The 16,612-nt window shown below is 36.6% G+C and overlaps 3 protein-coding genes across 3 annotated transcripts in view; 2 read left to right on the top strand and 1 right to left on the bottom strand.

Moving 5' to 3' along the window:
• Positions 1–3,397: 3,397 nt before the first annotated feature.
• Positions 3,398–4,296, bottom strand: LOC104800116. Its single transcript, XM_010522839.2, has one exon. It carries the CDS (start codon positions 4,241–4,243, stop codon positions 3,581–3,583), a length of 663 nt encoding a protein of 220 aa, XP_010521141.1. The 5' UTR covers positions 4,244–4,296; the 3' UTR covers positions 3,398–3,580.
• A 4,669-nt stretch (positions 4,297–8,965) lies between these two features.
• LOC104800115 (ABC transporter G family member 25) lies at positions 8,966–15,742 on the top strand. The gene is made up of 4 exons (XM_010522838.1): positions 8,966–9,228; positions 9,574–10,423; positions 14,496–14,833; positions 14,917–15,742. The coding sequence occupies exons 1-4, from the start codon at positions 9,094–9,096 to the stop codon at positions 15,592–15,594; spliced, it is 2,001 nt and encodes a 666-aa protein (XP_010521140.1). The 5' UTR covers positions 8,966–9,093; the 3' UTR covers positions 15,595–15,742.
• Positions 15,743–16,183: 441 nt separating this feature from the next.
• Positions 16,184–16,612, top strand: part of LOC104800113 (subtilisin-like protease SBT3.6) — a 1,317-nt gene continuing 888 nt past the window's right edge. The window contains exon 1 of the mRNA XM_010522837.2: positions 16,184–16,448. Coding sequence (XP_010521139.1) covers positions 16,246–16,448 — 203 coding nt within the window. The 5' untranslated portion in view covers positions 16,184–16,245. The remainder of the gene's footprint in view (positions 16,449–16,612) is intronic.

Raw genomic sequence — 16,612 nt, 5'->3', positions numbered from 1 at the left:
CCGATTTCTGGGCTCAATTTCATGATCATGTTATTTGATTTAGTTAGACTCTTTTAGATTATTATGTGGAGGTCTCATGAGACTTGGGCTTAATTGTAAATTTGTAAAGTTTGAAGCCTTTATCGTATGTTTGGAATAATATAGGGTAACTATCAGAATGTTGCCCTCTGATCCGCGTTATTGCACTTGCACATTTCATAGATCAGACAAAACACGTAGATTATTAAAACGATATAAAGACACGTGTACGTATACCTTCACTCGTGTGTTAGGGCTTGTACGAGTGGATAATAATTTAAAAGAGGGTAGGTGAGCACTTGGGCTGTGCACATTAATAATGTTTTTTTTGTATCTTAAAAAAAATTGAAAAATGATAATATATATATATATATATATATATTAAACCGTGAAGTTCTTAATATTTACAAAGTTACAAACTCAGCGTTATAGTTATTTATATGATATATGGTCACATGAATATGTAGCAGCTCTGATTTGTAGGTTGGATCCATATATATATATATATATCATATAAGAAATGCGTAGTTTCAAAAAATATCTAACACAAAAAAAGGGTTAATTATATATCAACAGGAAAGGGTCATGTGGCAATAATTATGTCTTTAGTCTAAAGCAATGTTTCTACTTTCCAAGTTCACATCTCATCACTCGCACCGGTCCATGTTGTCTGTCCCCTTATTCATGTATTATATATCCCCACATGTACACACACACATATACACACACGCACGCATACACAGTCAGTCATAATCGCGTATACAAGCATCCAACTTAGCTTAGTTTCATCGCTCTCAGATTGAATATCCAATTTTAGGGTGTCCGTCCAATATATCAATATAATCACGTATTCACATTATATTAATGGCGGGAGGTTATTATTAGATTAGGTTATTATTGTAGGAAATTAAAGTGGTGTGGAAGTCAATGATGACAAAACTCACGCGAAAGTATAAACTTATATACATATATATATATATATAAACTGTCATCATTAGCATTCGACGCATCTTCAGGTTCTTTGTCTTCTCCACTTCGCCGGCAATACGCAAACTCCAAACCCCAGTTCAAGAACACTCCTCTCTCTCTCTCTCTCTTCACATTATAAATTTTAAATATATAGTAATAGAAAGAGAATGGATAATCATTTAATTTTTTATTATTCAACACAAAAAATTACAATATTTATAGATAGAAAATAGAATCACAATATATGTTATTTAATCAATATAAATATATAAAATATAAAAATCAAATCAAATCTAAATATTACTCATCTTCTCAAATCTTCTTTACATCTCTTAATACCCTATAAGATAACCAGATTATTCAATAAGTTTAAACTTGAGTATTTGAGAAATTTAGATATTTTGTTTTTAAAACCATTCAAGTTTATGAAGGCGGAGCTGTTTACTAATTTTAACCTCGTAATATGTATTAAATTTAAATATGCGTAAAAAGTAAATATATATAAACTCTACGATCTGAGGATATATATTATTATGTTTCAGCTAATTAAACACATGTATTTGTAAATTCACGAACTTAAGCATTGATTAGGACAAGCTAACAACGCCAAATTAATATACATCATATTATATATGATATTTATGAACAGATATTCAAATATTACATCATGTACAAAATCCTTATGAATGCGACCATCTCATCTGGCTTGATAAATGTCGTCACCTAACATAAAGTAAATTTCAATATATATGTGTGACAAAAACATCAATATATTTTGCACATACAAAAAGTAACGGTAAATCCATTACTTACTAATATTTTCTTCTTTTTACCTTGATTTTTTTTTTTAAAAAAAAGACTACTTAACAATAATATCGTATTAGAAAAGATTCATGCACGCACCACGCCGATATATGATGATGCCTCAAACAGTCAACAATAAGATATTCTGCCTATTGTGTTTTGTTGAAGTAATTGAGTAGGGTATTTATTACTATGGGCCTTAAAATAATATTTCGCATTAAAGCCACATTACAACTTTTAACGATAAAAATAAAGGAAATAATGCGCCATACAACCCAAGAGACGAATCGAATATATATCATTAAATTCAGAATCGCATAATTTATAAACTTTGTCTGCTGTTGCCATTGAAATTTCCTATATCCTACGTACTATATAGTATATACTTTTACCGATTTATCTTTTTATATGAAATAATCGGAGGGTATTCTTAAATCATTGGAATTTACTCATTTGTGTACTGGTCCGATTACTACACCGACATATACATAATTACGATAAATTCTTATTAGGATTTATTTGTTAAAACTAATTTATCATGTTTTTTTTTGTTAAAATAACGTATTTTTCCTATCTTGATAATTTATTAGCATGCCTACACAACGAAAACACTGATTAATTTCGTATATTTCATGAATAATATAATATACTTAAACTTAATCTATAGATATGGTTGCTCTCGACAACTTTAATTATTTTAATTCACCAATAATGCAAGTGAGCCAACTATTTTCTCATAGAAGAAATACAAGTCAGTGCATAATTCACGCAAAGTCCCCTCGCATAATATTTGATTGATACAACTAATGTATAATTATTTCAAGGTCAGCTAATTAAATCTATCTTGTGCCTTGTAAGAAAATTACCTGTCGTGTGTCGATTAAACTACGTAAATTTATAAAAGCATTGACTCAAGACGAATTTCCTCCACTCGCATATACATTTTAATTAATGCATCATCGTATTTTTTTTTAATATTCGATCTGTGGGTATAAATTCTAAGAAAATTGTCTATATATTCAACATGGGACCAAACTACATTAATTCTAATAAATTACTATCGCCTTCACTCAGATTCGAATGTACATATCGATGGCTTTTACTCTGTAACGTGTCCAAGTACACGTAGTCCTCACGAAGGGTCGTTCAAATTCATAATCACAAGTAAAACTGATGGTATTTTGGCAATACATCAAAGGGTAGTTTTCTCCCACGTGGGATTATAGATCTCACAGCACGGCTCCTTCTAACGTGATGCCACGAAACTTCAAATAATTACATATAATTATATATATATATATATAAGTTTTTTTTTTATCAATTTCAACGATTAAAAAGCGACGAATCGGGAGAAACTCCCAAATTGTTAAAAAAAAAACGAGCATTTTTACAGAAATAAAAACACTCTATTTTAGAAAATGACATATGTCCATGAAAGGGGAAAACTGATTCTTCACATACTAAACAAGGGATTGATTTACTTTACATATACATGTTGTATGCAATGCAAATACAACACAAGAGCCAACTTGATCTCTTCCATATAATATATATATATATAATGTATAATGCAGTATTATACATAAAGTTAAGATGCAACTTATTACACGTAATTTCAGCGATTTTATCCGTGATCCGATCTAAATTATTAAAAAAACATAAAATGACAACAGAAAAAACCCCTAAATTATACTGATTTTTTGGGTAATAAATATACGTAAAATTAAAATAAATAAAAACTTCGAACCCGGAAAATGCAGCAACCAGAGCACAGGATCAAGCTGGTAATTCAGCGACGGCGACGAAGAAGAAGATGATGGTCTGAAGAAGCTCCGGAGGATCTTGGAAGAAAAACAATGGACTCCGACACTGCACAAGTTCTCCGACACGAACCATACAGATTGACTAACCTGAATCTGTCTCCAACATTACTCTTCGACAAAGCCTTGCTGGATCCGCCATTAACTTTCCGTCCGAACCTCCGAGAATTCCGATCCACATCGCCTTCGTCGTCATCCTCCTCCTCTTCTTCTTCTTCTTCTTCTTCTTTAGAACACTCCACAAGCGCAGCCGTGAAGGGATCTTTCATCGGCGAGTCAGGAATGTTCTTCTTATTACTTGAACTGGGATTAAGGTGTTTTCCGGTCGGCGGAAAGCAAAAACTCCGGTGAGGAGGGAGAGGTAAGAGATTGATGGGTTCGTTAAGTTTGAGGCTGTGAGGTTCTTTGGGTTTGCCGGGAAGATGTTCCCATGAGAAAGGGACGCCGAGGATACGGAGAGGAGTCGCCGGAGAATTCAGGGGAGAGTCACCGGAGAAAACACCGGAGGTGGAGGAGCACGACGACATGGACGAGAATGATGACGATGAGAATGTTCGTCGTCTCGCCGGCGCCGGCAAGTTGATCGGATCTGGTCGTCGAGCCGTGTGTGGGATTCTCGGAGGATCCATCATTTGGACAAGAGGGAAAAGATTCGTTTCTTTTTGGTCCTTCCTCACTTCCTCCGCCCCTCTTTTATACTCTGCTCGCTTCCTGTTTTAATGGACAAAAAAAATATCCAAAAACACTTTTGTATTTTTTCTTACACTAGTTGAATTATTTTACTTTTTTTTGTTAAAATAGTTGAATTATTTTACTACAAAAGACAGGGCAAATTGACACTATGTATATATCTCACATATCATATAAGATTTTTGTGAAGATATGTGAATTAAATATCTTATAAAATATTTTTGGGTCGCATTGTCACATGTTCGGTTAAGTTTACTCGATCTGGCCCTGGTTTTATGCAAATATTTTATTTTTATTCTTATTGACTTGTTTCCACACACTTTCTGAACCATGGTTTAGTTCGGTCCGTAGGAGTGAAAGTTTGAATAAAAAAATGTAACCAGGGATAAAATAAAACTAAGTAAATGTAATAACCAGTTTTTAGGTTAAAAGCACATTCATAGTAGATATCTACTTGAGTAGATTTGTGTTACATTATATGGACTTACATTACATTTTTAAAATTATATGCGTAATTACACGGAGAAACGTACAATTTTATTGGTTTCATTGTAACGTAAATGTAATCGTTAAATGACAGGGAAGGAAAGCGAAGCAAAACAGTTACGAGATTCTAAATTATGATTTTTTTTGTCCACAAATTACGATTAAATTCATTAAAAGAAAAGATAAAGTACTGATTAAAGAGTGCGACAAAATATATAGGATTAAAGAGTCGACCCCATGATATTGATATTTGATACGCATATATTGACGGCATATCATCACGAGAAACAATTAGTAATTGGTTTTATTTTATTATTAGGAAGTTATCATGTAACGATAAAATAACAACAATGTGCTCAAAGCCTCATTCGGACATGCAGTTTAAGTTTGCATAAGGTGAGAAACCAAATATGAAATTCGAAATGGTTAACTAGTATAGGATAGAAAAGTATATTTTTATATCAAGTAGATGAAAATCCGTACGAATTATTCTTTTATATTGATTATTATATTATATTACATTTGTTAGATATGAACATACTAAAAAATGCTATCAATAATCTGTTTGATGTATGAAATATTATCTTTAAAATTATCGAAGAGAATATAAAATTAACGGATTCAATAATCTTTTGGACGATGATTTGATGTCATCACAATCTTTTATACCATTGTTTTTTTTTATAATTGACGTTTTAACATTTTTCATAATTTTTAAAAAACTGTAAAAAAGTTATATATATTTTTATTTAATAGTAGAAATTGTAACATCCGTAATTATGTACAAGTTCATGCCGTCTGGAATTTAATTCAACGATCACCTTTGATTGGAATATTGAACGATTTGCGAACAAACCAAAATAATTTCGATGTGATTTTCACGTGCATGTCCAATTGCAATAAATGTGGCACGTAGCAGATGTTGAAACGCATCGTTATCTCCACCACACACGATTGCTAATTTATGTCATAACCGACCAAGAAAACTTGAATTTGTCTTACAATTTATCAATATCTAAAAAAAATATTGAAATTTTCATATAGATGTTTGTCACATAAGTTATATATATATCTTTAGCCAAACTTGAATTCGTTATTTGTTTGCGAGACCATAAATGACTCGCAAGGAAAAGGCTCACGTGCGATTTGTTTGCTAATGGCACGTGATTATATTTCACCCCTTTGATTGAATTCGGATCTTTTTTAAAAGTTGTCTCGTGAATTTCGGATTTTAATCTCTCGTGAGTTTCTTTTTTGTTCAGTGTGAGAGGGAATCCGCAACTTGTTATGATTGCCTCTGTGGACCAATAAAAATATATTGAATTCATAAAGACTAAATATCGTTTTATAAAATTATAACCTTAACACATCCTTTTTAATTATATATTTATATATAAAAGATTTTCGTATAAAAAATATTGATATTAATTGTACATTATGAACCTATATATAAGTTATAATTCTAAATTTTAATTGTATTATTTTTTTAAAAAAAATCAGAATTTGGATTTTCGAAGAGTTTCAGGATTATAGTATATCATGTAACTCTATTTACGACAAATTGTAAGTTTCTCCCAATTTTGTTCGCTTTTCTCAATTAGTTCCTATCACTGTGTTATAATACGAACCGACGGAGGCTTTGGGCCAACAAATTTGGGCTATAAAAAATGGTAATTTCCCACAATTAATGGGCCCAAAAAGGAAATATTATATGTCTCATTTAAAACCCATTGGGCCTTTACGAGGTACATACACAATTATCTAATATTCTGTTTTGCACTTACATAATATCATTTAATGAATATGCAGATATATTTATATATAACTCGTCTTTTTCACGTCTTTATCAAACTTGGAAAGAAGGAAAAATTGGAAATGACCTTAATTTGTTTCATTTCCTTGTTTAAAATTTGTCAAATTGGGTCTTTTATTTATTTATATATATTGATAATGATTTAGGATCCGAATTAATATTGGTCTGCATAAAACCCTCATGATAAATCACGCGCCATAAAAGGTTTAATTGTATATTATGGTCAAATGCCAACGAATATCGATGCATTCACCAGTCTTTTAAACATTCCATGTTAGGAGATTATGGCTATACATTTGTACTCCATCACATGTTTACAGCTCGCCACCTTTTTACAGTTTTACATAAACGAAATACCATTACCTTTACCAAAAAAAAAAATAATACAGACAAACAAACTTTATCATAATTTTCATTTTTTTTATATTTCGTCTCTTTTACATAATAAGCTTTAAATTTATTTTAACATGTTTTTTCTAATATTCTACATGTTATTTGATGCCTTCCATTACCCCAATTTAGATTTTATTCATTTTTTACACTTTATTTTACATTTTCAACTAGGCACAAGTTTATTATTTAATTGGATACATGTCTCAATTCACATCTTGTTAAACTATTTATTCGGGTTTTGTATATTAATTTTGTTTAAAAAATTATTTTAAAATCTTATTTTTTTTAACAAAATATATCATGTGATTAGAACACTACTTAATGGCACGTATTAGCTTTTTACAGTAAGGTTCTTTTGGTTACGAAACAATGTTGTTGTGACACGTTTCACAAATGATCAACAACAAAATTAGAAACCCAATTGAACCCTCCCCCTCTTCACGCAATCCTTGATTTCTTTCACACTTCTTACCAATAAAACTTTTAAGAGTTTGGTTTTCTTGGCCGAGGGGAAAAAATCCATGTTATATAATTTGTTCATGTGGATAAGATACATAAACAATTTTTTTGTATTAAATACTAACATCCACTTAATTTTTGTTTCAACAAATCTAAAATTTATATTACTGTATTTACCACCGAGATGTTTACTCATTTTTTCCCCCGGTGCCATTTATTATTTAGGATACACTTATATATATATATATATATATATATATATATGTAATATGTTCACCGCTTTTAGTAGGTGAAATGATTAGGTTATAATGGTAAAAATGGGGCATAAGTGGATGAGGTGGTCCAGAGCGATGGTTTAAAAACGTCCACGTCGCATCTGACGCATCAGAACGCGTTGCCTACACGCGCCGCCGTGGGAGAGTGGAGGAACCCAGCTTTTTAGAAATAGCAAACGTACAGTCCATACCAGCGATCCGAGATCCACAAAGAGGAGAGCGGTGAGTGGCCATCACGTGCGAGATGGGCCGTGCGAGCGACACGTTTCACGGCCTTCAGTTTGAGGGTCCCACTTCGACCCGAAATCTATAAACTGATCTCAGCCCATTATTGCTGTCTTCTGTCTCTCTGACAGACCAATGATCCCAAACGAGAGAACCTCATTGACTTTCTGAGCGTTTGACCAATAGAAGAACGCTGTCACGTCACGGTCAACGTTGTGGGCTGTTACGCTATCCAAATTCTCGAGATTATGGAGGAGAACATGAAGGTGCGGTCTGCAAAACGGTGTCGTGACGGCTCCGGAAACGTACCGCCGCAGCGAAAACGAAAGGCTCATGCTCCACGACCTGCGGCGTTTCCGTAAACGCACGCTCTCCATAAATATCAATCCAAGTTTACATAATTACATGTGCATATATAACGCTGATTTCGTGTCCAGGTTTAATTCTTACTTGTTTTATCAATTGCAAAATGCGTATAAGATTTTGGCATTCGAAATGGAAATGATAAAAAAATTATAAAAAAAATTAGGAAAAGAAAGAGTTGCATTAGAGGTGGGTCGATTCCCGTCTATGGATGTTATAATGCTTTTGTACTAAAACACTATGATGATTCTCTTCCATTATTCTCTCCCTTTAATTAAAAGATCAGGTGACGTTCTCAACTTGACAATCGTAGTGGAAACACTGTATTTGGCCAAACCCTCTGTCTTACACAGAAACTCTCTCTCAGTCGACCGGATGAGCAGATGGAAGAAAGAAAAAGAAAAGCATCAACGGAGAAATAATAAAGTCGAAAACCCATAAAGGGGAGAGTGCCCCTGAATAAAAATAGAGGAGGAGGAGAAAGAAAGTGCACTTTCAGCGACTGGTTTCCTTCTTTTCTCGCCAGCTGGCGTTCTGCGTTTGCCACGTGTTACATGTCCCTGTGGCCACTCGTTGCTGACGCGGCATCCACTTGCCCCCCCCCTCTTCCCCTCTCCATATATATCGCTCCCTCTCCCCCACCCCCGACCTTCACTCCTCTCCGCTTGCCCCTCTCTCTCTCTCTCTCGATTTAACTCCGTTACATTTTCTTCGCGCGTTCGTTTTTTTCTACCAACGCCGTAACAGGAGACGACGACAGAAAAAAGAAAGAGTCATAATGTCAGGTTTTGACGGCGTGGAAAATCAAACGGTGGATCGAATGGACGGTCCAGATACGTCCGTTCATCCTCCTCAAGATCCTCGTGACCCTCGCTCTTTATTATCATCTGCTTGTTTCCCCATCACCCTCAAGGTAAAAAAAAAAAAAAAAATTCCAAAAAATATCATACACCCACCCGTCTCCCAAATTATAAAGTTCGATTTTTGTTAATGTTTCTCCAGTACATATATAAAACACACTATTTTGTCAAGAACGTTAACCGGACTACATATAAATATTTGGTATATATATAGTTATCGGTTGATAGTATATATTAACTAAGCGACCTTGAGCGTACGTTTGACTAGCTAGTGGCGGTTTATTGATAACGATTCGCGGCTCAACCGTTGGTATGAGCGTGATGTAAGCCAGATTGATGAATGACTCGTTCTTGACTCGGTAATTGACTCGTCACATGTTTTCTCTCTGTACGTCTAGTTCATCGACGTCTGCTACAAGGTGAAGATCCATGACAGGAGCGGCGACTCCGGCCGAATCAAGCGACTGCTGGCGATGGGACGCCAACCGTCCGATCAGACGAGATCGACGGCGCAGTTTGAAGAACGCACCATCCTCAGCGGCATCACCGGCATGGTCTCTCCCGGCGAGATCCTCGCCGTTCTTGGACCCTCCGGCAGCGGCAAATCGACGTTCCTAAACGCGGTCGCAGGGAGACTCCGTGGATCAGGCCTCACCGGAAAAATCCTCGCCAACGAAAGAAAACCCACGAGACAGATACTGAAACGGACCGGATTCGTCGCGCAGGATGATCTTCTCTACCCCCACCTCACGGTCCGTGAAACCCTAGTGTTCTGCGCCTTGCTTCGCCTGCCGAGAACTCTAACCAGAGACGAGAAGATCAGGACGGCGGAATCGGTGATGTCAGAACTCGGTCTGACGAAATGTGAGAACACCGTCGTCGGAAACAGCTTCATAAGGGGAATCTCCGGCGGGGAGAGGAAGCGCGTGAGCATCGCGCACGAGCTGCTTGTGAACCCGAGCCTGTTGGTGCTGGACGAACCCACGTCGGGGCTGGACGCCACGGCGGCGCACAGGTTGGTGCAGACGCTGGTGACGGTGGCTCACGGGAAGGGGAAGACGGTGGTGACGTCGGTGCACCAGCCATCGAGCCGAGTCTTTAAGATGTTCGACTCGGTGATTCTTCTCAGCGAGGGACGGTGTATGTACTTCGGTAAGGGAAGAGACGCCGTCGGATACTTTGAGTCCGTCGGATTCTCGCCGGCGTTTCCCATGAACCCAGCGGACTTCCTCCTCGATCTCGCCAACGGTACGTACCACCTGAACTTGCCCTTTAAGTTCATATCATGCGTATCTTTAATGATTCTTTTTGCATTTTTTTGCTGAATATGGTTCGTTTTAGTATATAAATACATACTAATATGTATGCACAGATTTATTATCTTTGTGACAATAACACGCAAGGTTAGCTAGTGTTCGTAAATAGGGTTTGACTCGTGGAGTTAATGAGATCTACGAAATGCATGGAAGAAATTATGATTTCTTGGTTTTAAATTAGTTAACAGTGCTATACTCGTGGTTATTTTATCGAAATAGAGAGTCTTGTGAAAACGACGTTTATTAGGATCTTTGATTTTAGCTATGCGAGTCATGATATAAATTATAACTATAGGAATATTAAATTATCTTATATTATTTTTTTTGTGTGACTAGATTTCAACACATGTTATATGGGATTATTATACGTAGCCACAAGTCTTTAGGAATTGGCTTTTGGTGGTGATTAGCTTTGATTAGTATTAAATTAACGATACAATAGGTAAAAGTTTTGAGATCCAATCATAATGCGTATACACAACCCACACTACCAACCCACATAGTATAGAAATTTAATTAAATACAATGCTCTCTACGATATTTTACGTGATTGTTGGATATACATAAAACTATTCAACGTTATAATATAACAATAGATATAGAGACTTTCACACAAAAAAAAAACAGTAGATATAGACATAGTGTGTGCCCACGCGTGTGTATGTGAACCGTCATGAGTATCTTATTTTCCCGAGAGGTAGATATTTTTTCTCGGGATACTCTAAGCAATAACGGCTTTAATTAAAGATATAAAGTCACCGCATTTATGACAGTTCACACCGACGTACTATGAGAGCACAATAATGTGTTCGTAAGTCTCGGTGACCGTGGTCGCGGTGGTGGTGGGTCTGGTAATAATGTTATCAAGTGTATGGTAAAATTGTTACCCATCCAACTTATTATTTGGTACAGTTCTACTAATAAATAAATGAACATGACAACTTTAGCTTAGCATCTCACGATTTTCAATAGTTTAATTATAAATATTGATCTTTATTTTCAAATTATTAAAGCTGATTGTTGTGTAGGGTAGGGCGGCTTTTCTTGTTTTTGTTTTATATATATCCCAAATAGTTTTAATATATATTTGTGCCATAGGGGTACGTGTTATCGTTTCCGTCTCCCTCTTTATCTTTTCGAGTATTTCATTATATGCCACAGGTTTTGTTGGTGTCACCTTTGGGCATATATATAATATGATTTATTCCAAAATTATTCCACACTAAACAAAAGACATTATTCGGAAAGCAAAATGCATTATATTATATTATATTATATAATATTTGATCAGGAATTCATTGTCTGACCAACTGACTATGAACTTGCTTAGGATTTTCCTTATTACATATGAGAAATTATAATGTACGTATTTGGATTTACTAAAATGAGGATGAGATATAACAAAGGGACACGTGTCGTGGATGTTAGAAGGTGACGTGCTTTTCTGTTTCCTCTTTAGACTCCTTTTTCCGATCTCTCTCTTTGTTTCTGACCCTTTCCTTTTTCTTTCCTCCCCTTTAACTCTCGTTTCCTCTTTTATTTTTGTTCCCCCTATCCCTCTCTCTGCTATTTTTTCCGCTAACTAATAAAAAGGGGAAACACTCACCTTTTATTTTCCTTTCCTTTTTTTTAAATAAGAAAAATATATAGGATGCGTATTGAGTTCCACGCGTCGGAAGTCGCGTGTGTCTGCGTTTCCATGTTTCCTTATCTGAAAACCTATATTTCACATAGAAGCCATCGCCACTCGCGGACTCGAGCAGCTCGGCTCTTTGTCTATCCGGAACAGAACCCAATTATGGTACGGCTGTTTGGACGTTTTTAGGCATAGGAAGTGGACCATCACACACCGGTGGGTGTGGATGCTATCATTTCGGAATGGGACCGTCCAAAAGCTGGTTTTGGAAACTTTGGTTCTTTTGGTAATCAAGTTGACGAAAATTCAATTTGCATTTGGGGACATACACCACATGCATTCACATTTGTGCACACAAGATTTTGATGTTTTTGGCATGGATGGGCCATGTACCATCATATATAGGACATGCACATTGTCATTATGCATGTGTGCCCATGTAAACTCAATTACATCCAGGGATATACATACGTTCCGTATGCATTAATGCGCAATACAGCGTGATTTGATGTCTCGGCATTGATGTGCCAAGGTACCTTCCAAATCGCTTGATCACCATAGCTTTGATAAACTCTTCCATTGTAGGAAACATCGTAATCTCATACAGTGTATAGTCTCGCTCTTGAATGATTGGATGATGCTGGTTGCTGTAAATAGATACATATATGCATGCAAATAAGGGATATTTGGTGACGACATTGGTAGCGTAAGAGAGCATTAATCTCGAGGGTTAAAGGAGGCACTTAGAGTTATGCTGTTGGGGCACGATCGCATTTAATCAAATATTAGATTCGGATTTTTATTAACTTGTCTGCCTCCATATGCTCCCCATATCCATCTTTATTTATTATAATATTATTAACCCGAAAGAAATTTAAAAATAAAAGTTTTATTCAATATACCAACCATCCACATGACCATCCTTTTTCAATTGCATCTTCAAGCATATGTGTTGTTTTTTTTTCTTTCCCAGTAACATGGGATTTTCCATATTTTGGTTGATTTGATTGCATTTTTTTATATTATTATTATTATTTAGTGATTTGTAAAGAGAGAGTGTCCAGCCATTACCATGTTGACTCAATCATCTCCAGAGGTCGGGAAGTCAACATTTTGTTTTTTGCGTAATTTATATGGATATAACATCTGTTATTAGGGATACCGAATAGTTCGTTACTGGAGAAAATCACATATTAGGTGCGTCGCATCATGGCCTTTTAATTAGTCACTTGTCTATATCGGTGTAATTAATTGTAACAGTGTAGCCCACTTGTCCGAAATTATTGCTCGTCGCTCATTGGTAATAAAAACAAAATATATTTATAGCTTATCTTCCAAAATCATGACGGCCATGGATATAACATATGTATATACATATATATATATATATATATATATATATATACAGAGGTGGCCTGCAGGTCATCCTGGTCTAGGATTTTGACTTGAGAGTCTGATATTAATGTTCTTCTGTTGATCTTTTTTTCCCCTCGAATAATCTCCATTTGTTCTTTAATCATATGATTAATACTAGTTTAGGCGTATTTCTCATTCCCATCTGTTCATTTGGCTTATCTTAGGAAAAAAGGGGTTTATTCACATCACATGTTTATTTTAATAATCCACTCTTCTCGCTTTTCTTTTTGTATTTCTTTTTTTGCTTTGGGAATTATTTTAGTAGCTAGTGGAGACACTATATATGCTTTCCTGGTGGAATTTCTCGCCTGGCCACCTCTGAATTTTCTCTAGGAATTAATTAAGAGACTAAATCAGATCTAGCTTAAATATTAATTAACCGATTAAAGGAAACCTCTGTAGCCTGTGGAATAACCAGACATTGAATCCATCAATGTCTTTGTCCGTTTGATATCTTGATTTGTCTCTTCTGTTCGATTGGTGAACTTGTTTATCAGTTGTTTGTCTGGACACATTTAGTTGTCTTCTCGTCTTTTTTTCTTTATTTAAATAGTATTTTGATTTACTATCAATGAATGTCTTAGTCTGTTAGATTATTATTTTGTATTAGTTTACGAGGGGTTGAGTAGGCTCTTCTCTTAATATAGTTTCGTTTATTTCTTTTTTAAAAAAATAGCAATATTTCCTTTTTTATTTTAGTTGTGGATGAAAATTTGTTATGGATGCAGAAATTTCTTCTTAAAGATTAATGTTCGACTCTAATGAATGAGTTAAATCGGCGTTTTTGCCCTAGGATTGGATCTTCTTCCTTCACCAAATTAAGAACATAGGATTATTTGACACGAATTATATGATCTATCCGAATACGTGTATATATATATATATATATATTTTCATAATAGATATGAATATGATGCTAATTTAGAGCATTATTATGAATTAAATAACGCAGGAGTTTGTCACATTGATGGAGCAACGGAACGGGACAGGCCAAACGTGAGGCAAACCCTAATCGCCGCATACGATACACTGCTGGCAACTAAGGTTAAAACGAGCATCGACGCCTTCACTCTTTCTCACGAATACCCGGGTTCGATGATCCAAAGGAGAGAGCGTGTAACGTTTGGAAGCGGACTCGCCATTTGGTTCGGCCAACTCTCCATTCTCCTCCATAGACTTCTCAAAGAACGTCGGTACGAATCCTTCGACGGCCTTCGTGTCTTCCAAGTCGTTGCTGCTTCCCTTCTCGCCGGCCTCATGTGGTGGCATTCCGACTATCGTGATTTACACGTAAGTTTTTATTTTCTTCCTAATGTTATTATTTGCTCGAGTGATGAGTGAATATTTATTTCTCACAAAATGGTCACGTGCAGGACCGCCTCGGCCTTCTCTTCTTCGTCACCGTCTTCTGGGGGGTACTTCCGTCATTCAACGCTGTCTTCACGTTCCCTCAAGAGCGGGCGATTTTCTCGAGAGAACGAGCTTCCGGGATGTACACTCTCTCCTCCTACTTCATGGCTCATGTCCTCGGATCGCTATCCATGGAACTGGTCCTGCCCACAGCGTTCCTAACCCTAACTTACTGGATGGTCGGCCTTCGACCCGGTCTTCCTGCCTTTCTCCTAACCCTCACGGTTCTCTTGTTATATGTCCTGGTCTCTCAAGGCCTCGGCCTCGCTTTGGGTGCTGCCATCATGGACGCGAAAAAGGCGTCCACCGTCGTGACCGTGACGATGTTAGGGTTCGTCCTGACTGGTGGTTACTACGTGCACAAAGTGCCTACGTGCATGATGTGGATGAAATACGTGTCCACTACGTTCTACAGCTACCGCCTTCTCATCGACGTTCAGTACGGACGAGGCGAGGAGGTATTTCGGGTAATAGGGTGCGGGTCGGAGAGCGGCCAGAGGCCATCCGACGGCGGCTGTCGGTTCGTGGAGGAGGAGGTGGTCGGAGATGTCGGGACGTGGACGAGCGTTGGGGTTTTGATATTGATGTTTGTCGGGTACAGAGTATTGGCCTACTTGGCGTTGAGGCGCATTAAACATTAATCGGAGGTTATTATTATTATTATTATTATAATCTTTGAGGTATTTATAGGATAAAATGGACCTGTTAATTTATCGCTAATTGTAATTGTTCTATTTTGCGATGGAATCAGTTTAATAAAGATGAAAAATTTGATTTGCTCCATCGTTACTATATGCCTTAATGGTCTATCGGATGTCTGACTCATAATTCAATTTCTTTCTAATTGCCCAAACCCTGGTTCCGGTTGTCGTCTCTTTTTATTTTCAATTCGAATTCACTTGTAATTTTCCGCACTCATATTGGCACATCAAAATTAGAAAAGAATCATTTATAATGGGCTTTTATTTAATAATCGGTAATAAAGGCCCATGGGCTTTTATATCTAGACCCATAACATAACAAAGTTTAGTAAACAGAGATCATGTCACAGATGGAATAAAATCATTTAATAAATAGAGAATCATGACATACATAGAATAAAATTATTAAAAGCGATCGGATGTCATCACACGAAACAATATCAGCCGTCAGATCTTCGCAAACGATTTCTGGCCGTCGGTGGCTGGTCAAAGCAAATACGTCGTGACGAAGCTTACCTGACGACGCCGTTTGATCTGTCCCTTTCACAAAAGCCCCGATTCCGAACATCCCCGAGGCAGGGAGAGAGAGATATGCAAACAAATTCCATTGCAAGGCTCTGCATCGTCGTGTTCGTGTCGTTGTTGGTCTCATCGTTCGTTGCTTCGATCGTCATGGCGGAATCCACCGAATCTCAACCACCGCAACCGAAGGTTCACATCGTCTACACCGAGAGGCCCACTGATGAAGAGCCCGAGTCCTATCATGTCCGAACCCTTACTTCCGTTCTCGGCAGGTCTGTACCAATCCATGGAGATCATTCTCGATCTCGACTTGGAACAGGGCGGATTGCTGTGTTTGGTGATCTCCGTCGTCTCTGATGCTCATCTCTGTGCTAAACTTTTGTGTTAGGCCGCTTTAATTTAGGGCTTTTTTTTTTCGGGGGGGGGGGGGTTTTTT

This window comes from Tarenaya hassleriana, unplaced genomic scaffold (assembly GCF_000463585.1).
Source record: "Tarenaya hassleriana unplaced genomic scaffold, ASM46358v1 Cleome65, whole genome shotgun sequence".
NCBI classification, from domain to species: Eukaryota; Viridiplantae; Streptophyta; class Magnoliopsida; order Brassicales; family Cleomaceae; genus Tarenaya; species Tarenaya hassleriana.
This window is presented reverse-complemented; position numbering and strand designations above follow the sequence as displayed.